This window comes from Exophiala bonariae (assembly GCF_035927105.1).
Source record: "Exophiala bonariae strain CCFEE 5792 chromosome Unknown scaffold_3, whole genome shotgun sequence".
NCBI lineage: Eukaryota > Fungi > Ascomycota > Eurotiomycetes > Chaetothyriales > Herpotrichiellaceae > Exophiala > Exophiala bonariae.
In genome coordinates, this window is record NW_027042478.1 from 980,841 (window position 1) to 1,008,779 (window position 27,939).

Here is a 27,939-nt window from a genome sequence, read left to right on the forward strand (position 1 = left end):
TTGATAGGGCGCCACACTCCGGCCCGAGGGCAGAGCCCAATCGGCGTGCAGCCTTCAGTACATACACCGGGCCAATGAGGGTACGCCTCACGAGTGATACGGATGACACAGACCCATAATGTACAAGGCCTTTAACATCGATTCAGTGCCACGGCAGTAAGTCTCCTGTGCCAGGAGAATGGTTGTACAGCAACCAATGCTGGTATCCCAATATGTCAACGCCCTTCTCAGGCAGAAATGTCATCATTGCGCGGCCTTTTTCGAGACAAACACAGAGCATAGTCAAGCTGCTGAAGGACAGTCGAGGGATCAATGTGGCCGAGAAATATGAGGCGTCGGAAGGTGATATTGGGCTTCACGAAGGGACCGATCTTCTCAAACAATTGAAAACTCTCGCGTTCACCCTTCACAATCATGGATATCCCCTCGAGGCCAACGCTTTGCTGGAAGTTCATGAATTGGGCATGACATCTACACAATTTGGCGGCCTTGGCTTGCGTCAAGATGACAGCGAACAATTCTCTGAACAAGACACGGCGGAGCTGCTTTTCCTAGTTTCAGCCCAACTTGAGGCCTTGAATTCGGCCGATAGGGCCAGGGAGCCTGTGGTTCCACTGCCTGTCCGACCAAGTGGGCGGAGAGGGATGACTTTGAGCGAGAAGATCTTTGCCGCCCACGATGTCGGTCGCAGAGGTGAAGTCCAGCCGGGCGATATGATTCGAGTGGACATTGATTGGATCATTGCATCCGAGTTCTCTTGGAGGGTAAGTGCACCCCTGTACTCAAGGTGATTTACAGGGCGACCGAGACGGCCTCTTGCCACTAATCGTCTACCCTACTAACTAACAGCGGACAGGGTATGGAAAGATGGTACGATCGCTTAGGAAAGCCTGGCATTTATCGAAACGATCGCTTTTGGCTTGCTGGAGATCACCTCGTCGATCCTCGTATCATGGAACACCCCAAAATCAAACCCTACGTTGAGTCGGCCGAGCGTGCGAAAAGACAATTCAGGATGACAGAAAACCAGGGTATGAATGTAGGTCTCTAAGACGACTAATATAATGCCTAAAAACGCTGCTACAGTTGGACTAAAGCTAACTCGCAACGATTAGTATACAATTATGCACACCGAATTCTGCCGCGAGCGGGCCCAACCCGGGATGCTCGTTATAGGATCAGATTCTCACACATGCTCGGCCGGATCGGTTAGCTGTCTTGCGATAGGGCTTGGAGTTGCCGATGTACTTTTGTCCCTGGTCACGGGCGAGACCTGGTTTAAGATTCCAGAGACAGTCGAGATTCGCTTCGTCAATAAGCCAAAACCGGGTATATCAGGAAAGGATATCATTCTGTATATCCTCAAGGAACTCAAGCGTAATACCGTGGCTGCAGAACGTGTAGTGGAATATACAGGGCCAGGGATTGAGTATCTATCGTGTGATGCTCGATTTGCAATTGCAAATATGACTACAGTGAGTGTTCTAAGTAGCCAGAATGAGCCGAGTCACCCACTAATCGACTGAATAGGAGTTTGGAGGTGTAACTGGGATCTTCGTCCCAGATACAACCACGCAAGAGTTCATCAACAAACGAAAGAAACCTAAGTATCGATCACATTCGACATATTTTCGTCCAGACCCGGACGCCCAATATGTCGAGATGCACGTTATAGACCTTGCTCAGGTTCAGTCGTTCGTGGCAAGGTATCCGAAGCCCGATGATGTTGTCCCGGTGGGTGAGGTCGCTGGGCTTGAATTGCAAGGCTGTTTTATTGGAGCATGCACGACGGCAGAGGAGGATCTCGTACTGGCAGCATTAGTACTTGAGGAAGCCATGAAGCGGGGAGCAAAGCCGGTCAGGACTGGAATAAGAAAGATGATTCCTGGATCTCTCCCAATCCTACACAAACTACGCAGCACCGGACTAGTCGACATCTATCAGCGAGCTGGGTGGGAGATTGGCGTCCCAAGCTGTAGTTACTGCGTTGGTGCTTCCGCTGATAAAGCTGCCAAGGGGGAAACTTGGTTGACAAGCCAGAATCGCAATTTTGAGAATAGGATGGGCCCAGGTATTACTAGCTCAACTCCTCTCCTTGCAGCAGATCCAGAATACTAATTGAAATCTGGTAGGGGCTTTCGGCAATCTGGCGTCTGCAGTTACCGTGGCAGCCAGCAGTTTTGATATGAAGGTGACAGATCCCGGCTCACTGCTTGACGCCATCGACATCCAACGGCTACATGACTACATGACACCTGGACTCCAGCAGGACCCACCGTCAAAGCTAGGTTATGTCGAGCCCGGAGCCAAACCCAGTATATCAACCGAAGAGATGAGAGTAAAGCAGAGCAGCACAGACGAGACCACTGCGTCCAATGAGAAATCCCACCTGCAGGTCAGTCCTCTCGCAGACCTCGATGTGCGAGTTGCGTCACCCGATGTCGAACCAGGATCCTTGTCTTCGATGATTCGCGGAAAAGTGCAACTCTTGGGTGACTTTATCGACACAGACGCACTCGCACCTGCGGAAGGTGCGTTACACGCCAATGTCACGAAGGAGATTCTCGGCAGCTACTGCCTGTTTCATACACACCCGGGTTTTCGTCAACGCGTCAAGGATGGCCATACTATAATCGTGGCCGGCGAAGCATTCGGCTGTGGTAGCAGTCGTGAGGACGCGGTCTTCGCACTCCAGGGTGCTGGTGTGCAGTGTGTCATTGCAAAGTCCTTTGCATTCATTTATGCGCGTAACCAGCCTAATTTGGGCTTGCTAGGATTCGAGATGAAGAGCCCGAGATTCTGGGAGTTGGTTGCCGACGAAAAGGAAATTAAGGTCGACATCGATCGAACTGTGGTATATTTGGATGTTGACGGGCAGGGCACTTGGGAGTCATTCCCCTTTCAATTAGGCACAATGCAACGCAGACTCCTGGATTGCGGCGGCGCCGAGAACGCCTTTGGGAGGTATGGGAAAAGTTTGTGGTCTAAACTTGCAGCACCTGCCTCGAGTGACCCGGTCACAGACCTCTCCGAAAAGCCCTTGATGCTTCCCCAGCTAGAACAAGGCGCTGACAAGGGCAAGACGGACTGGTAGCGCTCAAGGATGGAGACTTGACAGGCCAGAATATCATACAAGTTAAAGGTCCACGCGTAATTAGTGTCGCTAGAGTGCTGGACTGCGTTCTTGTCAGCATTCTCAATACTGGCCGTCATGGAATTCAGGCATCCTGTATAGCACCAACTACGAACACGGTCAAGTTCAAGCTGTGAGTTTGGTGTACACAGTGGTGTGTACAATTGCGTCATTCTCTCCGAACGTAGGATATCTCAGGACCAGGTAGCTAGTTACCAACTCACCATGAGATAGCTTAGGATGGTAGAAAGCTTAACTACTTACCTAAACTTCACTGATCATGTTTGGGTGGCACCAAGAAATCAGTTTTCAATTACGTGGTACCTGGGTAGGCTTCGGCAGCCTTCTTTAATGACTGTATCTAAGATATTTATCTGACATTCATAGTTTCCGAGTAGGTTGAATACCTAGGTAGGTACCTAGATACTCCGTCATGTACCTAAGTTCGGTACCTGCCTGGGTACCTACTCCGTATAGGTAGGTCACGTTGTCGAGGACTCGGAGTAGACTGAACGGTCACGCTGCCAAGGAGCCCCAAATACCAACAACCACTATACGCGTCCTGACGCGCCGTGGCCCCGCGCCAAACCAAATCTTTCTCAAGCGTTGGAGAAATCCAGTTTCCACGAACGCAATCGCAGCGTGTATTCATCGAGAAAGCATCCTCCAAATTGACTCACAGAAATGTCCGGACAGCCTGAATCGTCGTCTGCAGGTGCCAAAAAGGCCCTGAAAGCCAACGTCAATGGAGCCACACCTGAATACGAATTACCATGGTGAGAAAGGTGCACCTCTTGAGGTCAATCCGCTGATTGAGAATAGGGTTGAGAAATACAGGCCAGTATATCTCGACGATGTTGTCGGCAATTCAGAAACCATTGAACGCCTCAAAATCATTGCAAAAGATGGCAACATGCCCCACGTAATCATATCAGGGATGCCAGGTATTGGCAAGACTACGTCTGTCCTGTGCCTTGCTCGAACCCTACTCGGCGACGCGTACAAAGAAGCGGTCCTCGAATTGAACGCCAGCGATGAAAGAGGTATCGATGTTGTAAGGAACAGAATCAAAGGCTTCGCACAAAAGAAGGTGACGTTGCCTCCCGGCCGTCACAAGTTGGTGATATTGGATGAAGCAGACAGGTATGTCATGATCGGATGAGCTGACACACGCGCAAGTTGGGTCTAACTGTTGGTGGTAGCATGACATCGGGTGCACAGCAAGCCTTACGACGAACCATGGAGATCTACTCCAATACGACTCGGTTCGCGTTCGCATGCAATCAATCAAATAAGATCATTGAACCGCTACAATCGAGATGCGCCATTCTGAGGTATTCGAGGCTCACAGACGCGCAAGTTGTCCAGCGACTTATGCAGATCGTGGAAGCAGAAAAGGTGGAATATTCCGAAGATGGTCTGGCCGCCTTGGTATTCAGTGCTGAAGGAGACATGCGTCAGGCCATCAATAACCTACAAAGCACTTGGGCAGGGTTCGGATTCGTCAGTGGTGACAATGTGTTCCGAGTCGTGGACAGCCCACATCCAGTCAAGGTGCAAGCAATGGTCAAGGCCTGTTGGGAGGGCAAGATTGATAGCGCGGTGGACACGCTGACAGAACTCTGGTAAGTGATCACGAGGAGAAAGTCCGCAGAATGGAGCCGCGTCACTGACGCTGCATGCATGGAATGTAGGGATCTAGGATATTCGTCGCACGACATCATCAGCACGATGTTCCGGGTGACTAAGACAATCCCGACACTTTCAGAGCACTCCAAGTTGGAGTTTATCAAAGAGATTGGCTTTACACACATGAGAATATTGGAGGGGGTTCAATCTTTTTTGCAACTAAGCGGATGTTTGGCGAAATTGTGTAAGATCAACATGAAGCCGGATCTGTTTGAGCACCCATGAAGAACGGGAAAAGGGCAACTTCAAAGGTTGAACAGCTGAAACCGGACGAATTTCCCATCAGATGAGGAGCGCGGGGCCAAGAGGCTGCCCGTTGGGGAGACACAGTCCTCCGTACCACCAGAGGATGACCAGGAGTGACAGGGTCCGCGACAACCACCCTTGGCAATGCAATGTCCACCAATCCCATGTTGTAGATCACGGGGAGGTTGGCGCGTCAAGTCGGTGGTTGTACACCGATATCCGATCCGAGGCAAACGAAAACTCCCACACTTCTTATCATCGATGGTAGATCGGGAAGGGCACATTTTGCAGCCCAATTTGAGTCTTGCGTGTCACTACTCGGACGAGTACCCTGGTGATCGTCACTAGTTAGACATTGGCATTGGCACGATGAGGAAGCTTGTGACGAATTTAATGAGCAAAACTACCGAGTACTGTGTCCGTCCTTGAGGGTATGTCGCCCGAGGATTCGATAATAATATTGTTGACGACAAGATGTGTGTGTCCCCTCGTAATGACTTACGCAGCGTTCAAGTTGAGCTTGACTTGCGATCGGACATATTCGTGGTTGCACAACGCTTCTGTTCTTGGCTACTCGATCCCACCAAGTACAATGCAATATGACAAGGAAATCAGAGAGGGATTGCCTGATACGAATAATTGTTTCCACCAGCACCGTCTGATTTGCACGGAGTGGACGGTGTATCGCCTGTCGCCTGCTTTCCTCGCCGTCCATCATAGCCTCATTCTGCGGGTGAAAGCAATAATTCCAACTCCCTTGACCTGTAGGCTTTGCATGTGCTTGTTCTCGTACCCGTTTATCTCGTAGTCGTAATAAGATATTGCCAGCTACATGGCCGTCGAGTACCTCATAGAATTAATCTTTGGGTCAAACTGAGGCTGAGAATACGGTTCCCCAGATTCCGCAAATAGCAGACGAATGAAACGACCGAAACAATGCAATCATCGCCACTATCCGGCACCAGATTGGGTCTAGAGGTGCTAGATTTAGCTTGTCGGACTTTGGCAAACCCAGAGCTTGGGTTCGGGCTGTCAGGCCAACCACAACAGGCCTGTGAGATAGGCTTTCCCGTCCCAAGAGTCCTCAAATCTTCCGACCTGTTAGGTGCCTGGGTATGCCCCTTGGTGCCCTTGGCTCCCTTGCTTCCCTTGCTTATCACCTAGCCCTTCTCGTTTAGACACACACCTGGCGACGCCCACCGCTTGCATGACGTGTCGTCCTCCTAACACCGACCACCGACCCCTTACGCACTAAGGGCAAAGTTTCTAACTTCGGAGTCCAAGCAACGGCTGACTGCCCTAGCAATGCACTCACTGCGGCCGCTCAAGCAAGGCTGTGCCGCTCACAACACGAACGGCCAACCTCTTGGTCGGCTTGCCTGAGCGGTGGTACGGGGGCTTCAATTTTCTATATCTTTTCCTCCTCTGCTCCATACTCTCGATTTTGTTTCTCCAGCAATTTGCCCACATCTCCTCAAGCAATATTCAAGACATAGACTATTCTTCTAGCGTCTACCCATACCTCAACCTCGTCTCACCCCATACACCATGAAGTCTTCCGTTGCTCTCCCTCTGGCGGCAGCCCTATTTGCTTCCTCTGCTCTTGCATGGCTTCCCTCCTGCACTGTATGTTACGCAGCTTTCGAAGCTTATCATTTACTAACTCGTCCTAGTTCACTGACTGTCTGGGATCTTGGGATGGCACGTCTTGCGACTCCTCCAGTGGTTGGGACTGCGTTTGCTCCAACCAAACCGCCATCTCTCAATTGAACACCTGCGTTGCGACCTCATGCACAAACCAAACTGATCAAGAGGGTATGTCGCCTTCACTCCCAACTTTCTACACAGTGCACCAAACTAACATGAACCCCAGCCATCTATGGTGCAGTTGCACAGCTTTGCGCAAACGCCGGTGTCACCGTCACCAACTCCCAACAAGCCACATTCAGTGCTACATCAGGTGGCTCTGCCTGGCCCTCTCAAATCACCGCCGGTCCCGGCGCCGGCCCTGGCGGCAACTGGGACTCGTCCCAATGGTCAAGCTGGGTCTCCGCCTGCTCAACTGGTCTTCCCGGTGCTCCCAGCGGCTGGGGTGGCTCCGGCCCATGGGGTGGCCCAGGTAACTGGGGTGGTCATGGAGGTCCCGGCGGCCCAGGTGGCCCAGGTGGCCCAGGTGGTTTCGGGCCATGGGGAACCAAAGCCAACGGCATCAACTGCGATCAATGGACAACCTGGACTGCTGGATGGGGCCCCTTCTCTTCGTGGACTGGCACATGGTCTGGCTGCAGCTCAACCACCGCCGCTCCTGTTCCTGCCACCATCACCACCACCGTCACCACTGGTGGCTCGACTCAAGTTCTCACCGGTACCACTTTCGGTATCCAGGCTGTCGCTGCTGCCACAACCACCGGCAGCTCTGGCAACAGTGCTCCATCAATTCGCGGTCTCGGTGCCTGCGGTGCTTTGATCGCTGCTATCTTCGCGACTATGGTTGCGTTGTAAACGGCATCGATGCACCAAATTTCTGTTTATTTGCGAGCTCTTTGGATACCATTGCATTGGATGGAGCATAATTACAATGGGGGAAAATCTGCCAGCCACGAGATTGATGACACTACTACTATAAGACTTTGATGAAGGAGTGTATTCATAGTTCTTTGGGAAACCAGACGGAGTTACTTAGGTAATTCTAAATGATATAAACTAAACATACTCCAAAAATCGTTCTCATCTTCCTCCGGTCTCACTTGTGAGAGAAACTCCGGGAGTCATGGATGGCAGCTGGGAGTTACTGATGACCACGTTGGAGGTGTGGACTGATGGTCACACGTGATGCAAGACAACCCGCTCATTGATACGGCGAAACCATTGAAGCGCAAGTGTAGCGTATCTCCACTATCGTGTCACTACGTCATACGAAGTCTGTAAAATAGAGGGTGCTGGTGGCCCATGCTTCATGCATCTGTGATTCTTCAGTGAGAGAACAATCCTCATCATAAGTTAATGCCCCGCTACAATTGGGTCCTGATTGATTCACCTTGACAGTCGGATGGAAAGAGACTGAGTGGCGCCTGCCAATGATGTGCCTTTGATACCGATCTCCCAACTTGAGAACAGGACGTACCGCTAGGTGCGAATGAATGCTGCCTGGATTTCCATCCAATTCATATCCATACACTCCTCCTGATCCACGACCTAGACCATATCGTCACTTTCCTAAGAATACCTACGCACCCTGATACACTCTTATCGGAGGCTCCAACATCGGCTACTATTGATTCTGACCTTGCATGGCACCAACGTAACAGATGAATTAGAGTTCCCTTCGTGTCAAAGACCAAGAAAGTCATGATGTTGATGCATATCTTGACGCTGTCACTCCTGGCTCTTCCTGGTCTCGCTCAGGACGATGTCGATCAATGCGCTGTAAGAAACCCTTGGCGAGCAGTCCAAAGTTGGATATCAAGCTGACTTGAATGCAAGCTCTCATGTATTGCAAACGTGAGCTCAACGAATTGTAGCCAGAGGTGAGGCTTAGCACTGACTGCAAGCTCAGAAATAAAACGACTGGACTGACTTCGTGTCTAGTGAATGGTCCTGTCTTTGCGCGAATGATGTGTATATTGAGCGGATGAACAACTGCACCTTCGCCTCTTGCGATGTTGCGGACCAACAAGGTAGGCAAATCGATGGCCCCCAGATACTAAGTAATCATACCCACCAGCAAAACTCACTACTGACCAAGTATAGATACCTTTTCCGTGGTGGCTGAGCTTTGTGCAATCTTGGGCGTGCCCATTACGATCGGACCAGAAGCGACTATTCTTACCACAACGTCGAACCCTCTCTTGACTACCGTTGCGATACCAACCCAGTCAAGCCTTCCTCCGGTGCTCAATGTTACTGACATCTCAACTTCCGGATATGATTCGAAGTCAATCAGCACTTCGGATGCGGCACAAACGTCCATGGCAAGTTCGAAAGACCCTTCAACAACAGGTCCTCAGCAAAGCACTATGGCGAGCTCCACAACCAGCGCAAGCGCAACGGCGAATCAATCATGTCGGTACATCTTGCCGTGGCAGACCTTGATGATGTCGGGATTCATCGCAGTCATGATCACCGTTCAGGCGTTTTGATAGCCGCAGGGTACCCATGCAGAATGAAAGCCCCGTGTAGATTGCCAACTGGTGAAGGAATGGTGTTTTTTGAAGCGAAATCAGTCCAAGGACATCCGGAAATGGTCATACCGCATACGAACATTGAGATGGACAATTCGCGAGAATGGTTCATGCACGTTGATCCGCTCGCAAGGCGACCAATAACCGAGCCAACGGGTCTGCAGCCACGCAAGCTAGCGCGACGCGGCAAGGTGAGTTAGAGAAAAGATTTGATCTGCAGCAAAATGGAACACATTGACAGACGATGGGGTAATGCTGTCATTCTGGGGAAAGCCATGAAACTCCTCATCAGTCCACATTGATTCGGAAGACATGTACCCGTCGATGCTCTCCCTTGGAGCAATCATACTCGAAACTTGAGCTGCAATGAGAAGAAACAAGGTGGTCTCGTTTTTTCCGCGATGGAGTGTGCCTTGACAATCGACTCCCCTTTCCAGGGAGGACAAAGTGGAAAGATTGGCACTGACTAAAGTTCAATACTTGGGCAGCTTTGCACTTCCGCAGGAGCCTAGTAAGTCCCCAACCAGTACAGTGGGAACCGGGCACGGACGTAGACGATTTAATTTTCGGTATAGCAGCCGGATAGTTGTAGGCAAAAGGTGATTAGCAATTCTCCGTATGCTCTCTTAGTGGTTCACGGCTGGATGGGGGTCCTACAAAGATCCTGGAGACTTGATATGCCCCTGGCATAGATATCCCCAACAGGTGCAAGTGAAGATCTCTTGAGTCTTGAGGGTGGGCAGCATGCCGGAAAGGGGATGAAGCGATGAGACTACGGATCGCTTGGGGGGAAGAACAGTTGGCAATTAGTCGGAGGACGAAGAGTGTGAACATGGATATGGTGAGAAGTGGCTCAAACCATGAGGGCAATTGGTTCCGGGCGATGGTGGCACACACACGAACTCACGAGTCACGCCCTACTTATGTACGAGTAAGGTAGTCCGTACCTGGTCTGGAGTTCTCATATGGACCTGAATGGAATATGTTCAGAAACCAGGCAAAAGGGTTCTTGACTTCCTCCTATACTAATAGTTGTCATTCCGCTTCTGCAGTAGTTTTTTTCCTCAGATCCAACTTGAAGTCCAGACCAAGACCTAGACACAGACTACAGTACCTAGGTACCCCGTCCCCGTACTTTTCGGGCTTGTTAGGCTTAGGCTTAGGCTTCAAGCTTAGGGCACACCCACACTGACACTGACTGACACCGGAACTTTCTCGCCAGAATGTCCAAAGGTCTGGATTTCTTGGATTGATCAGAGAACTTTGTCGCCAACAACTACGAGGCACAACCAGTATCACAGCAGCATGCTCTCAAAGAGTGTCGGCGTCTACAGTATCAGGAACACGACCAGGAATAGGGACCAGAATTTGGCTCCAGCTAAAGAATTGTTCCTGCATGAATCCATGCAGGCGTGGTTAGCCTCTGCCCGCCAACCGCCGCTGCCGCTCCCACAGGCACCACCGCCGTTACTGCAACTTCCACCTGCAATTTCCCTCTCGTTCTCACCACCAAATTCAAGCCCATCACCATCACGGATCCCACAACATCAACGTCCTCATACCTATCACCGAGGGCGCTTGAAAAGCAACCTGCCAGAGATGCTTATGCTGTGAACTCTTCAGTAAACATCCCTCCCACCTCATTCGATTACTCCTCCTTCTTCTCCACCGCCAATCGTCCTTCTGCCACTCCCTACGACCCACCCGATTTGACGCTGGCGCAGCCTCAACCGCCAGTCCAGAGGAGATCTTTCCTCGAAGCTCTGCTGGTTCGCCAAAAGAAGGTCATTCCTCCCGACAATCGTTCAACCGCGTCCAAGGTCCTTTTCCCAATCAATTACATCCCTCGCCCAACTCCGGTTCCAGTCCAACATCCCTCTCATCATAAACGACAGAATTCGTCCCTTGACACCGGCACCGGCGAAGTTAACACTCTCCTCACCCTCCCAGAGCAGCGCCGCTCCCGCCAGCATTCTCCCACAGACCCCATAGTCGAGCATAGCCCCCGTTTAGGTCCTCCTGCAGGTGATCGAACCAGTGTCCCTCTTCCCTCAAATCAGCAACGCGCGAATCTCCAAGACGATACACCCTTGGGCGCCGGTCTGATGATTGAGTCCGAAAAGCCAGAGGTCAACGGTGTTCGAGAACCCGACCGAACACATCTATCTACCTCAAGATATAATCCACGAGATCGCGACCTAGAAGCCCAGCAGGCCTCAGTCCTAGGTCAAAGCTATGGTGTCAATCCACTAGATGAGGCTCTACATCCTCCTCGTCGCATCACATCGCATCGATCTCTGAGCCATGCTCAGTCAGCGGCTTCACTGCATTCTTCCGCCTATGCTGGAGGAAACCTGAATGGCCACCTAGGTGGCAGCGGATCTCAAGAGGACGATACACGACCATACACTGAAGATAATGAGGGCAGCGTCGCTGAAGAGCTTGCATGGGGTCCATCTCACCCCTGCTTTCCACACCTGAATCCCCATGTTCCCCTCGACTCGCGCGAATATACCGCAACACGAATAATCCGAATCCGAAGAGATTGGATGGTTGTTGGTGACCTAGCTCCTACTTTCTCAAACATTTACCCCGAAATCCTCGACCCATTAATGCAGGAACAAGAGTTTCGATATGTGATTGAGCATATCAATCAGACCTTGTGTGTTGCCTACGATCCATTTTCGGCGTGGAATTGGTTCGATGGCTTTCTTGGACTAATGACGGGTTGGTTTTGGGAAGATCTCAGACCAGTTGGTGTCAAGAGCCAACTGAAAGCGTTGGAAGAGTGGCTAATCGATTGGAATCACACGGTTGGAGCAAGAGATGGAGTCAAAATAATACCCTTACGCAGAACAGGTTATCTAAACCTCGACATCCAAATCCCTGACCCACAAGTCACGGTAGTAGCGGACCGCGACGGCGAGTCTCAGCACCCTCCTAATACAGCTCCGACAGAAAGCACGATACCGAGGACAGCAACTGAGAAGGACAAACTGCAGTGATGTTGAACACTGAGCAAACTGGCTTTGATCGCAGAAGGACACAAGTTTGACTGTGGTTCACTCTGTCGATCGTTGTTGGGCTTGTTTTTTCTTTCCTTTTCATCATGGAATTTGAAGGCATATGAGCGTTTCAAAAGAGCATGGCGTTATGACGAAATCCTCCTGGCAGGCATACATCACTTGGTGTAAGCATGATGGAGGTAGACACATCCCCCGGGGCTGCTGGTTGGCCAGTGTCACCATTGGCTTGAACAGTGGAAGGCGTAGAAGCCTTGGGAAAAGGGATGCACGAATTCAGCCAATTTCAACGAGTAAGATTCATATTTGGCTTTTTAACTCATTTGGTATACCCGGCTTTACAGTTTTTTAATTTGTATAGTATGGTGTCAATGAAGCATGGTTGGAGATTGTACAAAGTTTAAAGCTGGACACAACTTTTTCTGTTGCCTGAAGTTCAACATTGCAGTCAAGAACTAACCTGATGACGATGAATGCACAGGGCTGCTGCGTAGAAAGATCAGAGAAAACGATAGAGCAATGAAGGACTCCGCCCGAGACACGGAAGCAGGCAGCTCCCAACCCTGGGTACACGCTCCTCCTGCAGTACTTCTTTTAGAGCCGTTCTAGAGTCATGAGCGCAGCGCATCTACTCAGAGCTTGGTGCTGACGGTAGATCACAGGGTCATCCATTGACGTACCCATTCCATTCCTTCGCGGAACCACTCTGGGCTGGGGACTGACCTCTGCCTTTCATCCTCCTCCCGTGCCGCTCTCTGCCTTCTTATCTGGCATATCAGCTTTAAGATTCTTGGACGTATGTTCGAGAACCAGCGAAGAAGGTCGAGAGTCATGTCGCATACATAGCTATGCACGCAGCGCGGCGATTCTCTGGCCTTCCTGCAATCCGACACGAAATCACGGTGGAAGGGGGGCGCTCAGGGGACCGCTCAAGGAGTATTTAGTTACCTGTTCCTGTTCCTGTTCATTCCCTAACCCCGACGGTGTCGTCTCATTATCCTGCACCCGTTTCAGTATAATCCGTTGCCTCGCGGGCAGTCAGTCATGTGTAGATCAGCCCTGGCAAAGGAGAATTCGTGACTCATGAACAAACATCAGAACAATCGCAAAGTAGAGCACCGCCTCTCACCTATCCAAGCATCGTCCCATCCTCACTCATCGTTTTCGTGCTCTGCGTAGTCTTCTTCGCCTCGTGGCCGCCATGGCTATCTCGTAGCCAGCAGGGACTCGGCGAGAGTAATATATGGCACCTATTGATCGACCTGCCAGGCAGAGCACCAGTGAAATTTGAGTCGGTATGCGGAACCCCGCGATACAAGTACATAGATAATACCGATGGGGATCGAAAGAAAGCAGTCAATCACATGCCAAGTTGCCCTGAGTACAATGGACATCGTTGTTAGTGACTGGGCCAGGCTTGATGGTCCTCGGGCGTTGACAAGGCTGGCGTGTGAAAAGGGGGCAAGGCAAGGCTTCCATCTCGACATGCCTCTAACGGGTGATAGACGAAGAATCAGGTCGCATGAAGCACTCAACGAGTAACCCAAATGAGTTTGGTTGACCATTCAATTGAACGAACTCCTTCCCACCGACAATCGTATTACCTTTTGGCAACAAATATTCCATGTCAGTACTTAGGCATCTGTCAACAATAATGGAAGGATTTCCGTCCCGTTTTGACCTACTCCAAGATCAGTCAGACATTCTCCACCAGCTCCGTGCCCGAAGAAGCCATCATAGCCAGTCAGTCACACTCATGAGGAGCGGAGCACAGGGAAAACCGAAGTCAGACTTTGTGCTGTTATCATTCCATTCTCCTGCCTACTTTGTACTTCGGACGGATTACCTTTATAGTGCAAACAAGCTAGCTGTCTAGTTGCAGATCGCTAAAGACGCAATACCCCTAGTCGGCTCGTCTGTCAAATTGGGACGACGTACGAACGGAGGGAGTTCCGTGGTCAAAGACGCACATGATGTGAACTGCTCGTATCTGGTCTACGACACGATTCTCCGTTACATGTTGTGGCTAGTAGTCAACGACACCGAAATGATCGGGAGTGCCAGCCATCATGAGGTGACAACGAACGTCGCGCCGAGGTTATTGTTGCCAGCCGCCGTACTAGTTAGCGTAACGATGGCGATGGCGGCATGTGCGACCTCCCAAAGCTCCGCTTCCCACGACTTCTAGCCGATCAGCCAGGTGAGGACTATGAACGACTCGTATGATGACGACCTCGGGGCCCTCTCACAAAGCCAAGTGAGTAAGTGGCAGAAGCAAGTATTTTAGCTTTTGTTTGTTGCCGAAGAAACCGGGCACGAGAGAAACTTCGATGCCCAATATCATCGGTTGGGTTGGTAGACATCCATACGTGTCATTGAGTCCCCTTGGGCACCCGTCTAGATCCTACTCATACCAGATGCCTACCCAGCGGAGGCAGGTCTTGTCACTCCTGCGATCGATGGTCTCAAGTCTTGACCTTCGCAGAATCCAAATCCAGGGAACGTGGGCACGAACACTCCACTCAGTCGGTCGAACGATAATACGTCGTGCCATTGTCGTGTGTGCTGAGACCGAGTAGAGGAATGCCAACTGAACACTGTGCTTGTGCTCGGCGACGTGAAGTGAAGTGAAGTGAAGCGAAGCGAGGCAAGGCGAACGATACTACTACTGATCGGCTTTAAGGTTTTCCTCTCCGAAGGGACAACGGCAAGGTTTTTGACTCCTGAGCTCACAAGGTGAGGCTGGTACTTCTTGGTTCGCGCTGGGCTACCGAGCGATCATCGGCATGGATCCGCAATAGCGAAGTGGTCCATAGCGATCGTGGCTAGCTAACCAACTTGGGCACGAAGTAAATCTTCAAGTTTTAGCCTCCAATTGAGGCGAGGCAGCTACTCGCACAGAGAAAAAAACATGTCCGGAAAAAGAATGCAGGGAGGAAAGAGGGAAAAGAAAAAAATTGACGGGCATGCCCCGGCCAGAAAAATTCTCGTCCGTTGAAGCCCGCCGCCGCCGGTGTCCAGGGATATCCCCTACAGCGCTCGCTGGAAGTGAACCACCTAGGCAGTTAGTCTAGAAGCGTCCACCGAGTCATCTGGTCTGCTCAATCCCCTGCAGTGCTGGCTGGACCCCTATCCCACACGAACCAGGGGGTTTTCCATCACGTCTTCGACGTTGTTATCTATCGAGCATGTCGGAAAAGCGTTTGGAAAGCAAATAAAATCAGGAGCAAAAATAGAACCCAAGGCGATGATAAAATGTCGACATGGTTCAGCGATCAACAGATCCGCCACCAGTGTGTATCTCATTGCTATCTTCTTCATCCGCGTTGCTTTCCAACACAACAGTAACAAAAGAAAGAAAGAAAACCATCCATCTTGAACCATCATTCGTGAACGAGGTATAACATATGCTTTCGTGTGATTTTCGTGCCTGCCCAACGTGTCCTCTTTCCTCCTCAAGTTTTGCAACACGAGGAAGATTTGAGGAATCAAACAAAATGCCGAAAGGTGTTAACACACGAGGCCAGCCAGAGAAACAATAAAAGAAAACCCAGCTAATATACACGGCTCCTTTTCTTCCTGCATCCCCAATTTTATAGACCAAAACAAAGCTCGTCACCGCGAGTCAGGTTCCTCCCAAGAATATCTCCATCCCAGGTGACATGCTTTTGTTGGCGAGCTATAATTCGATGCTCGCTCAAACAGTCATAATCGTACATCATGCAAAATGCGAAGACCGTGCTAGTCATACAATTCATATATCATGCAGAGGTATAAAATCGTCAAACAATAATCCGTCGCAAACAAAGGGAAAGATAGTGGATGTCATAACACGGATCGTCAGTTTCGTCGACAAAAGGAAACAGTATTGTATCGGTGGAGGATGAGAGCGATGTGAGGTCGTTTTCAAACGGGATCTGCTTGTGCTCGAGTTGTTTGGGTGGTGGAGGCATTGCGAGGTAGGAGGTCAATACACACGCTAAAAATGTTGGTGATTTGCTCTTCCCAGATTCCCATTTCGAAATCAACCAGTCCATAAGGTTCGAGAGTATCGCAAAACACTATCAGTTCGTCGACCAGATTTGTTATCGCTTCAGCTGAAAGTATGTCTGCAGGCTGTCTTCGTGTTCTCAGTGCTTCTTCGGTGATGTCCTTTTGTTTTTGACCAAGGGCCTCCCAAGACAGGTTGAACTCTCGCCAAAGCTCGACTCGCTCGTTATGCCGATTCTCGTCATCGTGATGTAGTCCTGTAACTCATCAGCAAACGTCAGGTAAGATTCGTGGGAGAGATTCACTCTCACCAAGAGTCGTGACAGAGTTAACTAGCCAGCGAGAAACTACCAAAATTTTCTCACTCGCTTCTGTCACTCTACCACCAATGATGGAGTCGAATGTAGAACGCAATTGCTGCTGATATTCTCTCAAGCCTTCATCCAATGCTTCTTGGGCACTCTGAGCACCGGTATCTTCAGCTTCTGGTGGTTCAATACCGGGATAATCCGCTTGAGTCGCGCCGTATGGTTGAGGGAGTGACGGCCGCGTGACTGCCACCGAACCGTAGGTGCTTGTATCTGCTTGGGTGGTCAGGTAGTGGGCTGGCGCCGTACCAACGCCAACGCCAACACCGCCATGTTCAGTTTGGCCGACGTATTGTGGTACAGCTAGCTGGCTTGCCATGACTTCGATTGCTGCAGACTGCCGTTGTTGGTAGCTCATAGGATCGTAGAGCGAAGCTGGTCCCACGGGAGGAAGTAGAGAACTTTGAGCATACTGGGCAAACTGCTGTTGATGCTGCGACGGGGATGCTTGTACCGACTGCTGCCTCGAGGCATCTTGCATGTAAGCAGGTGAATACTGCATCTCCACACCTTGCATCGGGCTACTGCCCTGCATCTGGGAGCTACTGTACTGCTGATCTGGATAGCCGTAGCCTGCGTAACTAGGAAGATACGGCCGCGTCATTGAAGATCGTCCAATATCACTTCGGGCAGGTGTCGTCGGTTGTGAATAGCGATCACCAGATGGTGGACCCATGGGCTGTCCAGGCAGTGGTCTTGACTGCGCTTGCGAATGGTATGGCTGTCCATACTGCGAGCGCCGACGGTCATTGCCGTCCATGAAGGAGATCTCGCGCTGCACGTTGACGCCAGAATGACCACAATGCCAGCCTACTTCCACAACCAGTTGCAAGTAAAAGTGAGACCCTGTGATAGAACCTCCTTCTCCCGGACCACGAGTGCCTCTCCCTTTCCACTGGCAAAGCCTTGCTTCTGCATAAAACAAACCCCGAGTAATCTTGAGGTGGAGATCTGCAAATTGGGAGGATCTGTCGTATCAGATCGGAGGTGGAATTCTGGAAAAAGTTTCTTTCCAGCCAGACAATGGGACCAATCCTCATCCAAGTCAACGAATTCCTCTGACAGCCTTCCTTCCAAACTCCAGGAATAGGGTGGCAGATTGTCTCGAGTGGTAGACTCCCGCAAGGCTATACACGCCTGTGGCGGTTAATGATAAGCGGTCGAAATACAAGGCTCCTAGAGAGTGGCCGTGTATCGAGCGGGTTTCAATGCGTCGATATCGAAAGCATGGACCAATGACTGCAAAATGCCTCGTCCCAAAGATAGTTCCCAATCGAATGAGAGAACGATGCCCCAGCCACCAGTCTACAATTGTCCTGTGCAAAGATCGTATGGTCGTAGGGCATGAAACGTGACGTTGAGGGCGAGTGGGGGATGGGTGTCTCAGAATACTGGGATGCGGCGTAACGACGATGGAGTATTAAGAGACGAGTGTAAGCACTCAAACAAAGGAGCGCACGAAGGAAATGAAAAGAGCGTTTTCGTAAGTCAAAAGAGAGAAAGTTGGGTAGGAGAGAGACTAGGAAGGAGGTATCATGGGAGGTGGAAGGACGCAACGTATACAAGGTGCAGTTGCAGCTGCGGTGGCAGGCGGGAACATAAAAGAGTACACAACACAACACAGGAATTGAGCCCAGCTCGGGGAACTTGTTAGGGAAAGGCGCATTGGATCATTCTAGCAAGACAGAAAGAGGGCCGCTTGTCCTGCTACGTGAAAGTTGAGTTTGCAAGGACTGCAAGGACTCCTCTCAAACGCGGGCGACATGTTTTCAGCAAGTTCCTGCCAACAAGCAAGGCGTGTGAGCCTCTGCCACTGCCGGAGCACAAGGGAAAACGGACTCGCCTGGCGTTGGGCGAGCGCCACAAGAGGGACTGTGCTTCTGGGGCCGAGGAATCGAGGACTCAGACAGGAAGGACAGTGGGCTCCATCATTCAAAGTGGCCTGGCTGACGCCGGTCAGTGGTTGCTGGCCGTCCTCGTAATGGATCTTTGGGCAATAATGGTCCCGGTCGTATAATCCGTAGGGCTTGGTCTTGGGCTGGCAATTCTACGACTCGAGTTCAAGGGAGGTCTCCAAGTGGCAGCTCTGCCGCTGCCCATCATTTCGATTCAGGGTTCATGGGTGGACAAAGTGATGACACCCTCGTAGTTTAGTCCTCGTAGTGGGGCAGCTTGAGAAGAGTTGGAAGGCTTCCATGGAAAGATATGGGAAGAACCCTCCCAGGGCTCCAAACTTGAAGTGGGCATAACGAGGATGATGAACCCGAGATGGGTCCATCCCCGCTGGCGGTCGGTCGGTCGATGGATGCTTGGGCAGATTGTGACTTTGTTAAGGAAGTCTGAAGGACCTTGCTCACGAGTCACCACTCGGTGCTGTTTGATTGAAGTCACTGCCACCGTCCATGTCCACAGCCAGCAAGCTTGAACACAGACAGGCCCAGCCCATCGATGGTCCGACAGGCTTTGTCAATTAGCTTTGGCACCAGTTACCGGTGCGTCAGGCGAGAATTAGAGTGTGGCGTGCCAGGACCACCAGCAGGGGACCATGTCCTTCTCCAGAGGGTCAAACAGGCTAAGGTTGTAGACCATACGCACTTGGGAATCAGTATCATCACAATGCAAGCTGAGCAGCCTAGAAAATCGAGCTAGGGATTGGCTGCCTTTAGTCCTTTCTGGGAGCCCCTACGGAGTACACACGATCGAATCTGAGGCGCTTCGGAACAAGACCCCGGATCGCTGTTTCCCTGTTTCTAGGCTAATGACTGGAAACAATTGTCCAGAGGGACCTGCGCTTGATTCAAGATCCGTACGAGGAAACTGTCAAGGAAAGCCTCATGGTGACGATGATTGGTAGAGTAGTTGGTCAGTGCAGCTGCCATCGATCTCAGAGTATCACTTGATGTCTAAAACAAGTGCGGAAATCTAGTTGACTCGTCAAGATGATCGCTTAGCTGTGAGATGAGGGATTGTTCCAGCGTCGGAACTTAAAAGAGTCATGAGAATGGATATTTCCGATATGTTGGATTGCTCTGGAGCCCCCAAAGGGTCTATCATGCGCAAGTGCAATTGTGGCTATTGGCTTGGGACAGTAGGCACAGCACTGTGGCTAGACCCTTACTTACCTAGGTACCCAGAGGAGCCTTCACTGGAGTCTAAGCAACAGTAATTTCAAGTATGCTGCAGGAGCCGGCGAAAAGGCTGGTTCAAGTTTAGGCAGGGTGCAAAGTCGCCGATTGTTGCTGCAAGGTGAGAACCAGACCAATCCCCTACCTTGGCTGCGCTTTCAATCTTTGAGACGATTGAGTTACCTGGCCATGAGGCAAGCAGTGTGAAAGTGATGCTCACCACCTTATCCAGTTACTGCTCGATAGCTACACAGTGGTGGTGATCTTTGCTGATCCGTCGTGGGCCCTCGGTCCCCAGAGCCAGAGGCATGGTGGTGGCTGAGGGCTTCTTTGGGGCCAGAAAGCAAGTGACGCCTTGCCGTGCCGAGCCAGTCGGATAGCGGCAACCCGCATCGAGACCCAAGTTGATGGACTGATGGTCGGATCTTTCAGGCTGGCGGCTTTCGCTCTTGTTTGTTCGACGAGGGATTCAAGTACTCGTATGTGGTGTCGGTGTCACTGGTGTGCCATGACATGTATGACATTTCCCATCATATCCGAAACCTCCACGTTTGACCTGTCAAGAATCAATAACTTTGTTGGAGAGATCATCTCTCCATGTCTCTGGCACTCGTGAAAGTGATCGATGGATGGACAATATCATCGTGTGGTATCCATCGGGGCTGAATGGCTTTGATCCAGTTCCGCCTCTCTTGTTCATTTCCCACTAGGCTCGCGTGCCCTGTATGGTGGTCCATAGTCCAAGGGAGACTGCCAATGAACACTTGGGCATAATCTCAGATGCATCAAGAAATTCCCGTGCAACGGCAGCCAAGGGTGAACCAAAGGAGTCCTGCAGCTTCATTTGTTTCAGACCTGGGGTTTTTTGAGACTAATGGGCTCTAGTCGTCGAGATACCTCCGCAGGCCCGGCCGAAACCCTGGATCTGACTTTTCACGCTGGTGAACACGCTGTTCCTTGTTGGGCCTCTGTCAATTTGATGTGCTGTTCAAACCGGTGGGTTCCAACAGAGTTCCCCAAGTGCCGAAAGCACGTTTGGCGAGGTTGTTGATTGCGTATTCGTGCTAGCGTTGCTGATCCTGCTTCGTAGATTGGTTTCTACTTGGTACGAGGTAGTGGCTTGGGCATCTGGTTAGGTCTGAAGTGGCTTGACCGGGCGTGTTTCAGGTCTCCAGCCTGTTTGAGCTCCTGCTTACGAGGTACTCGGTACTATGAGTCTGCGAGGAATGGACACCTCATCAAAGATTTGCCATCGACCTCATCTCTCCAGTACCCGCAACTCGTACCCAGGAGAAGTGGCTTGACCATCGCTCTGTCATTACGTATACGGATACTCTGTATCGTCATGCATCGACCAGGCCTGGTGCGGCACCATTCTGCGCTTTCAACCCAGTCGTTGGTCGTCCGCGGCGATCATGTTCATGCTTGTTCAACACCGATGACACTGATTCCGTGTGGGAATCTGCGAGTGCTCCCGCGCCATCGAGCTATATTTGTGGCATTCTATCCCCAGCACCTCGTATCCAGCCTTCTCTCACACTCGATCGTGACTCTAGACGACCAACCGCGCCTGGAGGATTTCTAATCTAGAAACATCTAGAACTCCGACTTCTGCGCTCGCTCATAACATGAGCACAATTCCTGCTCATGTGCACGAGGGTCTATCGACTTGACATTAACCCTGGCCATGCAAATCTTGCGTGCATAGGACCCGCATTTCAGGAACGGAATAACCACAAATCGTTGCATGACTCGACTCGCGACTCAAGACACCTGCATATGCTCATTTTATCTAGCGGGATTGCTCAAATAACTTGGTGGTCCTAAAGGAACATGTAAATATTGGAATCTGGAAACGGCCGCGGCATGCGGTATGCGAGCTCTGGTCTCAACCACAGCCCTCGGCTTCTACTCGGGAATACATATGGTATTGATGTGTCAGATGATTGAGATGCCACTCTCTTGTTCTCTCTAAAGCTAGTACGATCCGCCTTGGATCAGATCCAAAGACCTGATGTCTGGTAAGTCAGATTGTGTGACACGATATGCCTGACCGTCAAATGTCGTCGGCGTGTGAACGTCACACATAATAAGCCAAGCCCGTGCTAACGTTTTCTTTGTGCTCTTCATCATGCTTTATTCTTCAAAGGTGTCACAGCGGCACAAGGCTGGTTGACGCCCGGGGAGGCTCAGAGGTGATGCCATGCTCACAGGAGGGTTGTTTTACGCGAGGTACCATTAATAGCTTGTCTCTCTCTCCACGAGGCAACCGGCCAACAATGGAGACCAACTCACTCTGGGCAAAGAAATGATCTCAAATCAATTTCACAGGCACTGAGCATCCGCCCAGGAAAGGAAATGTAGACAAATTGGACTTGCAACAAGATTTCAACATGGTACAAAGTTTAGTATACACACAGGCGAGAAAATGTGGTACAAGAAAGAGGCACCAGGCGCCAAATGTAGCCTCTTTCTCATCGCTTGACCCAGGTAGGCATTTTTCGTGCCTTGACATGTCCGGGCTTCTTTCGTTCAACACGTCTCGCATCCGAAGTGACACAACCAGCTGAATTCCGAATTAGTATTTGATGTACAAGTTCCAGGAGAAATCTCGCTTACCTCGTCGCAGCGCCGGTTTAAGGGCTGGCTCGTGTACCAACAATGCCTTGGCCAATGCTAAAGTGATGGATTCTGCTTGTCCGGTTGTGCCTCCACCCTCAACCAGGGCAAACACGTTGTACTTGTCCACTCTCTCCGTAATGGTGAGAGCCCACAGAGCACTCTCTCGATCATGGAGCCGAGGAAGAGCATGGGCGATGGTTTTGCCATTGACCAAGACTTCGCCAGTACCCTCTACTAACCACACCCTGGCCGTGGCCTCCTTCCTCCGGCCAACTCCTAGAGATCTGCCGCTCTGATCAATCTTTCCAGGTTTCGCTTCCGACACCCTGTCGATTCCGGGACGGTGGAAGCTTTCCATGATCGTGGAGACTTCCTTGGGACAAAATGATGGGTGAATTCTATTCAACTGATTTAAGAGTTGGAGAATCTTGGAATAGCTGGAAGCAGATACTCTTTCTCCATGTGAGGAACGATACTGGCCCAACGACTTCCAATATGCTCTAGGTGTGTGCTCCGAGGTGACCGTGGGTACGTGGGCGTATTTCTCGACCAAAGATTGCAGTAAAAGGATATTGTCATTGAGCTGAGGAGATCCAGTGAAGTAGGACGGGGACGATGGTATGATGCGAGCAGGAACTTGCTTGGGAAGGTCGGGCTTGTCAAAGTCGATTTCAGGGGCGGCGCGAATCTCGTCCTCTGCTTGGATACTAGTATTGGCTTCAGAGCGTGTAGTCGTCGAGAATGCCTGAGATTGTCGCCATTGAGGCCGCAGTGAGGCTGATTGGGATCGGCACTGGCAGCAAGTCCATGAGAGCCTGGAGGTGGAAGAGAGGTGCTGTATGGATGTTTTTGTCATGTTGGATGGCGCTGAGCAGGTTAAACTGTCTGCCAGTCTTTGGGCAGAAGCAGTACTAAAGCCTTGCCCCAGGGAACCGTGTTGTGGATCGTAAGGGCTGGCGACTTGAAGCTGCAGAGCCAGAGAGAATGAAGTTGAAGTTGCAATTGGAAGGCGCAGTTTGCTCATCGATCAATTCTGCCAAGCCTTGCCCCGTTCCTGCCTCCGCCTACCGCCTCAAAAATATTTGCAACTCAATCACCATCCTACCTCTGTGACTGAATTACTTTGATTGACCACAACCTCACCAACCTCAAACCCTCACTTGGACTCTTAAACATCCTTCACCATGTCTTTCGGAAAGCTCTACGGCTTCAAGGTGCGTTTCTGCTTCCCCAATAATCATGACACCGTGAATTCAAAGCAATATCCATCGACTGACTCACCCACTTCTTCCAGGACAATGCGCGCTCAACTGCTCTTCTAGTCGTCGCAAAGGAGAACAACCTTGACATCGAGCTTGTCGAGACTCGTCCTCCCAATGTCAGCGCCGAATACCTCAAGCTAAATCCCTTGAACCGAGTTCCCACCTTCGTTGGCTCTAATGGATTCATCTTGACTGAGGCCATTGCCATTGCTATTTACTGTATGTTCACTTCCGGCTCTCTCGAATCTTGTTCCTCCCTGTCAAAGATGAGCCATATTATATCAAACAGTTATCCCTGTCTGAATATTCTTGTTGACCACATCACATTCTGAGACTTTCTTCCATCCATGGCCTCTCTTCTAGTCCTCTTCATATCTTTCAAGTCCTCCCACTGATTCTTGATCCTCAATAGTTACCTCTCAGAACGAAAAGACCACTCTCCTTGGCAAGACAAAGCAAGACTACGCTTCTATCGTCAAATGGCTCTCCTTCTCCAACTCCGAGGTCCTACCAAATTTGTCTGGTTGGTTCCGTCCGCTCATTGGAAAGGATCCCTACAACAAGAAATCGGTCGACGATGCAAAGAAGGCTACTCTTGATGTCATCAAGGTGTTGGAGAACCACTTCCTCGTTCACACCTTCCTGGTCGGTGAGCGTATCACACTTGCAGATCTCTTCCTTGCCTCTCAAGCCTCTCGTGGCTTTCAATACGTCTTTGACAAGGACTGGCGCGCCGAGTACCCCAACACCACCCGGTGGTTCGAGACCATTGTCAACCAGCCAATCTGGAAGGCAATCATTGAGGAGCCAATCTTGATTGACGAGGCTGTCAAGTACACTCCCCCAAAGAAGGAAGCCAAGCCTGCTAAGGCTGCCACTCCTGCGGCCCCCAAAGCTAAGCCTGCAAAGGAGGAGGAAGAAGAAGATGAGCCCAAGCCCGAAGTCAAGGCCAAGCATCCTCTCGAATCTCTCGCCAAGCCATCTCTTATTCTGGATGACTGGAAGCGAAAGTACTCCAACGAAGACACACGATCCGTTGCGTTGCCTTGGTTCTGGGAGCAATACAAACCGGAGGATTACTCGCTGTGGAAGGTTGACTACAAGTACAACGACGAGTTGACACAAGTCTTCATGACTTCCAACCTCATTGGTAAGATCTATTCCATGCTGTTGAGCACACCGTTGGCTAACACGTTAATTAGGTGGTTTCTTCAATCGTCTGGAGGCTTCGCGCAAGTACCTCTTTGGTGCCGCCTCGGTCTATGGAGTCGCAAATGATTCGGCCATTCAAGGTGCCTTCTTGGTCCGCGGTGATGAAGCACTCCCAGCTTTCGATGTTGCCCCAGACTGGGAATCCTATGAATTCACCAAACTTGACCCCAGCAAACCTGAGGATAGGGCTTTCGTTGACGATCAATGGTCGTGGGATAAGCCAATCACTGTCAATGGCAAGTCATACGAATGGGCTGATGGAAAAGTCTTCAAGTAGACTTGTGAAAAAAATGTCCAGAACCAACCTGCCAGGTTACAGTGACATGCAGACGTGAATTGATGATAAATGCAACGAGAACGATGTATGATGGAACCGGAGGGGCGGGGCTTTTGGAGGAGATGAGTCCGTATCCGAGATCATTCGTCCATTTTCAGCCCTCCTTATTGAGCATTCCAGACCATGAACCCAAGATGCAACGATCTAAAGAATTCCCAATGCCAAGATTGCAGGGAGCACACCCAAACGGGCAATAAATCAGTAGAACGAATACAAAATCTTCATGGCTCGTAAAACGTCTTCCTCTGTATTCCACATCGAACATCCAAGCCACTTTAACTTTAATCCTAAGAAATTAGTGACGTGCAGTAGAAGCCTTCCAAGGCCGAAAATAAGACGCCGTTGCACTCGCTGCGCTTGCCAGCATGCACGATCCAGCAAAGAGGATAACAGCCTTATATCTGCCAGCGCCGTACTTGACCGTGTCGACGGAATTGAGCAAAAGACCACCACTGATTGGCCCAGCGAGAACGTTTCCTAACCCCTTGCCAAAGTTGAACAACCCAAAAGCAGCAAATGCGGCAGTACCATCGCTCGTGACGGCCGTCCCCATGCGCGCCCACATTGCCGTATAGCCGGCTCCGAAAAATCCATAGATCATAGTGAAGACACAAAGAACAGGAAACTTCCGTGCCAGACCCCATAAGGTTAGAACTGCAATGGCCGTGACGGACGTGGAAGTCAAGGTCAAGACGTTGACGGAGAAACGGCGGTCCGAGAGGTAGCCGAAGCTCAGCTGGCCGAGGACCTGGGACACGCTCATGATGGATAGCAAGAGTGCGCCTTGCGTGGCGCTCATACCCAGGGCCGTCGCGTACGAGGGGAGATACAGCGCCGGGAAGAAATAGCCCAGCCCCTGCATCAGGTTCGACACCGTGTAGATCCAGAACAGCGGGACGCGCAGGAAACCCCAGTCCGTCGTCGATTCTGGCACCGAGTCGTCCCTAACCTCAGTAGCACGGGGACCCGAAGTATCCCTCTCCCCTACCGCCCTCGCCGGCTGCTTCCTAGCCTTCAACAACGGGATCAGTGGGCCCGTGCAGACAGCCAACCCGACCGCCACGGCCCTCAGCGTCGTTGGGAGCCCGAATCGTTTCAGTAACGCCTCGAGCGTCAGCGGCATAAAGATCCCGGAGAAACCAGACGCACTGCACAGCACTCCGTACGCCATGCCCCGTCTCGCTACCCAGTACTCATTCACCATGCCGATGATGGGGTAGTAGAAGACAGTGAAACCCACGCCATACATGACGCCCTGGGTGAAGATGACGGTGGGCAGTGTGCGGGCGAAGGAGCTCGCTAGGATGCCGAGGATGCAGATGCTCCCTTTTCCACTCTGCCTGTCAGTTGGTGTGTACTTGATTTTTTAGGAACCGGGTGGACTGGGGAAGGGGCGGGGCCAGATCTCGAACTCACATCCGACCCATATCATGTAGACACGGTATTTGCCCGTGCGCTTAAGGAACGGGATGATGATCGGGGCGCCCATGTATGAGATGCCTGAGGCGACGGTCCCGATGACCGAGACGTAGGGCTGGTTGGCGTATTCGGGCAGTTGGGAATAGTAGTTCTGGAACACCCCGAACGATAGTGGGAAGCCTGGAGGAGATCAGGTTGGTAAGTATGGATGATTCACTTGGTGGAACTTCAACCGCAACGCTGTGACACCAGAAGGAAGAAGGGATGGATGATATCCCTGACCATGGTCAGGTATAGGACTGCATCGCCTAGTGTTCTGCACTTACCCCAAAGTAGGGACTCGAAGATGAAGGCGGAGAGGAGCATCCTCCACGCTGCACGGCCACGGTCAACTTGATCGAGGCCGGGGCCGTCGTCGTTCTCTTCGTGACCCTCAAGCGACGGTTGCTGGAGAACTTGCTCATCTCGTCTCAGAGACAGAGTTCGCAGCTGTGTGCCGTTGTCACCGTTGTCACTTAGCGAGGCCATATCTATTGTTCAGGAGTTCGCCGACTCCAACGTATCCGAGAAGCCGCCAGAGTCTCCTAGTTTCCTATGGTAGGCATCAGCAGCGAAAGTTCGGCATGGCTAACAAACAGGATCAGAGTTGCAAACATATACTTTCTTCTTCCCTAATTGCGAAGAACCGGCCTATCATCGGCTTTAGTATTGGTGAAATGCACAGTGCATTGCGTGACGTCTTCCACATCTATCGCACTTCAACCGAGGTACTTCAGCGTGGACTTTCCCGTCAAAGTAAATAGTTAGCCTTTTGGGGAGATCTTCGAGCTCCAGTATGCTAGTGGTCTCGTGCGAAAGGAACTCCAATTATGTAGCCCCTGTCCGAGGCGTACAGTGGTGACTGCTGGTCGGTCGCTACCCGGAAGATCGAGAAGCAAACACTCAGTCCGAGGCTCTACGAAATCAAGTGTAGTGAAATGATACGTGGAGCAGAGGTCAATAAGAGATTAGAGTGTAAAATTTGAGTCACACGACGACTACTTGGACCAGTAAGTCGAACAGGACCAAAGAACCAGGGTGGAGACTCTGGTAGACGGCAAAATATCACAGGACAAGCAAGGTAGACAAGACAAAGATCTGGGAAGTGAGGTTGTCTAGCATGAGTATCAAGTAACAACACCAGTAAGTGAGGCGAATGAGATGGAGATACTCGTAGAACGCTTCCTGGGAAAACTCTCGAAGCATCCCCAGTGCCGTTGTTAAGCTCCAGGCATCCGATCAAGACGATAATCGCCCCAAAGATCTCCCTGTGATTGACCGATAGCTCCCGGG

At 51.0% G+C, this 27,939-nt stretch overlaps 8 protein-coding genes across 8 annotated transcripts; 5 read left to right on the top strand and 3 right to left on the bottom strand.

Annotated features, from left to right (window-relative positions):
- Positions 1 to 212: 212 nt before the first annotated feature.
- LTR84_007876 (uncharacterized protein) lies at positions 213 to 3,094 on the top strand (the record flags this gene model as incomplete). Its single annotated transcript, XM_064851428.1, has 5 exons — positions 213 to 764; positions 857 to 1,039; positions 1,116 to 1,475; positions 1,531 to 2,071; positions 2,133 to 3,094. The coding sequence occupies 5 exons, from the start codon at positions 213 to 215 to the stop codon at positions 3,092 to 3,094; spliced, it is 2,598 nt and encodes an 865-aa protein (XP_064710431.1).
- A 723-nt stretch (positions 3,095 to 3,817) lies between these two features.
- RFC4 (replication factor C subunit 4) lies at positions 3,818 to 4,762 on the top strand (the record flags this gene model as incomplete). The annotated part of the gene is made up of 3 exons (XM_064851429.1): positions 3,818 to 3,909; positions 3,956 to 4,276; positions 4,336 to 4,762. The coding sequence occupies 3 exons, from the start codon at positions 3,818 to 3,820 to the stop codon at positions 4,760 to 4,762; spliced, it is 840 nt and encodes a 279-aa protein (XP_064710432.1).
- A 1,854-nt stretch (positions 4,763 to 6,616) lies between these two features.
- Positions 6,617 to 7,570, top strand: LTR84_007878 (uncharacterized protein; the record flags this gene model as incomplete). The annotated part of the gene is made up of 3 exons (XM_064851430.1): positions 6,617 to 6,694; positions 6,742 to 6,883; positions 6,942 to 7,570. 3 exons carry the CDS (start codon positions 6,617 to 6,619, stop codon positions 7,568 to 7,570), a joined length of 849 nt encoding a protein of 282 aa, XP_064710433.1.
- A 2,984-nt stretch (positions 7,571 to 10,554) lies between these two features.
- LTR84_007879 (uncharacterized protein) lies at positions 10,555 to 12,254 on the top strand (the record flags this gene model as incomplete). Its single annotated transcript, XM_064851431.1, has 2 exons — positions 10,555 to 10,582; positions 10,660 to 12,254. The coding sequence occupies 2 exons, from the start codon at positions 10,555 to 10,557 to the stop codon at positions 12,252 to 12,254; spliced, it is 1,623 nt and encodes a 540-aa protein (XP_064710434.1).
- A 3,924-nt stretch (positions 12,255 to 16,178) lies between these two features.
- Positions 16,179 to 17,390, bottom strand: LTR84_007880 (uncharacterized protein; the record flags this gene model as incomplete). Its single annotated transcript, XM_064851432.1, has 2 exons — positions 16,179 to 16,519; positions 16,628 to 17,390. 2 exons carry the CDS (start codon positions 17,388 to 17,390, stop codon positions 16,179 to 16,181), a joined length of 1,104 nt encoding a protein of 367 aa, XP_064710435.1.
- A 4,839-nt stretch (positions 17,391 to 22,229) lies between these two features.
- LTR84_007881 (uncharacterized protein) lies at positions 22,230 to 23,233 on the bottom strand (the record flags this gene model as incomplete). Its single annotated transcript, XM_064851433.1, has 2 exons — positions 22,230 to 22,321; positions 22,375 to 23,233. The coding sequence occupies 2 exons, from the start codon at positions 23,231 to 23,233 to the stop codon at positions 22,230 to 22,232; spliced, it is 951 nt and encodes a 316-aa protein (XP_064710436.1).
- Positions 23,234 to 23,561: 328 nt separating this feature from the next.
- On the top strand, positions 23,562 to 25,128 carry LTR84_007882 (uncharacterized protein; the record flags this gene model as incomplete). Its single annotated transcript, XM_064851434.1, has 4 exons — positions 23,562 to 23,591; positions 23,672 to 23,858; positions 24,052 to 24,789; positions 24,842 to 25,128. The coding sequence occupies 4 exons, from the start codon at positions 23,562 to 23,564 to the stop codon at positions 25,126 to 25,128; spliced, it is 1,242 nt and encodes a 413-aa protein (XP_064710437.1).
- Positions 25,129 to 25,483: 355 nt separating this feature from the next.
- Positions 25,484 to 27,135, bottom strand: LTR84_007883 (uncharacterized protein; the record flags this gene model as incomplete). Its single annotated transcript, XM_064851435.1, has 3 exons — positions 25,484 to 26,514; positions 26,605 to 26,787; positions 26,934 to 27,135. The coding sequence occupies 3 exons, from the start codon at positions 27,133 to 27,135 to the stop codon at positions 25,484 to 25,486; spliced, it is 1,416 nt and encodes a 471-aa protein (XP_064710438.1).
- Positions 27,136 to 27,939: the final 804 nt, after the last annotated feature.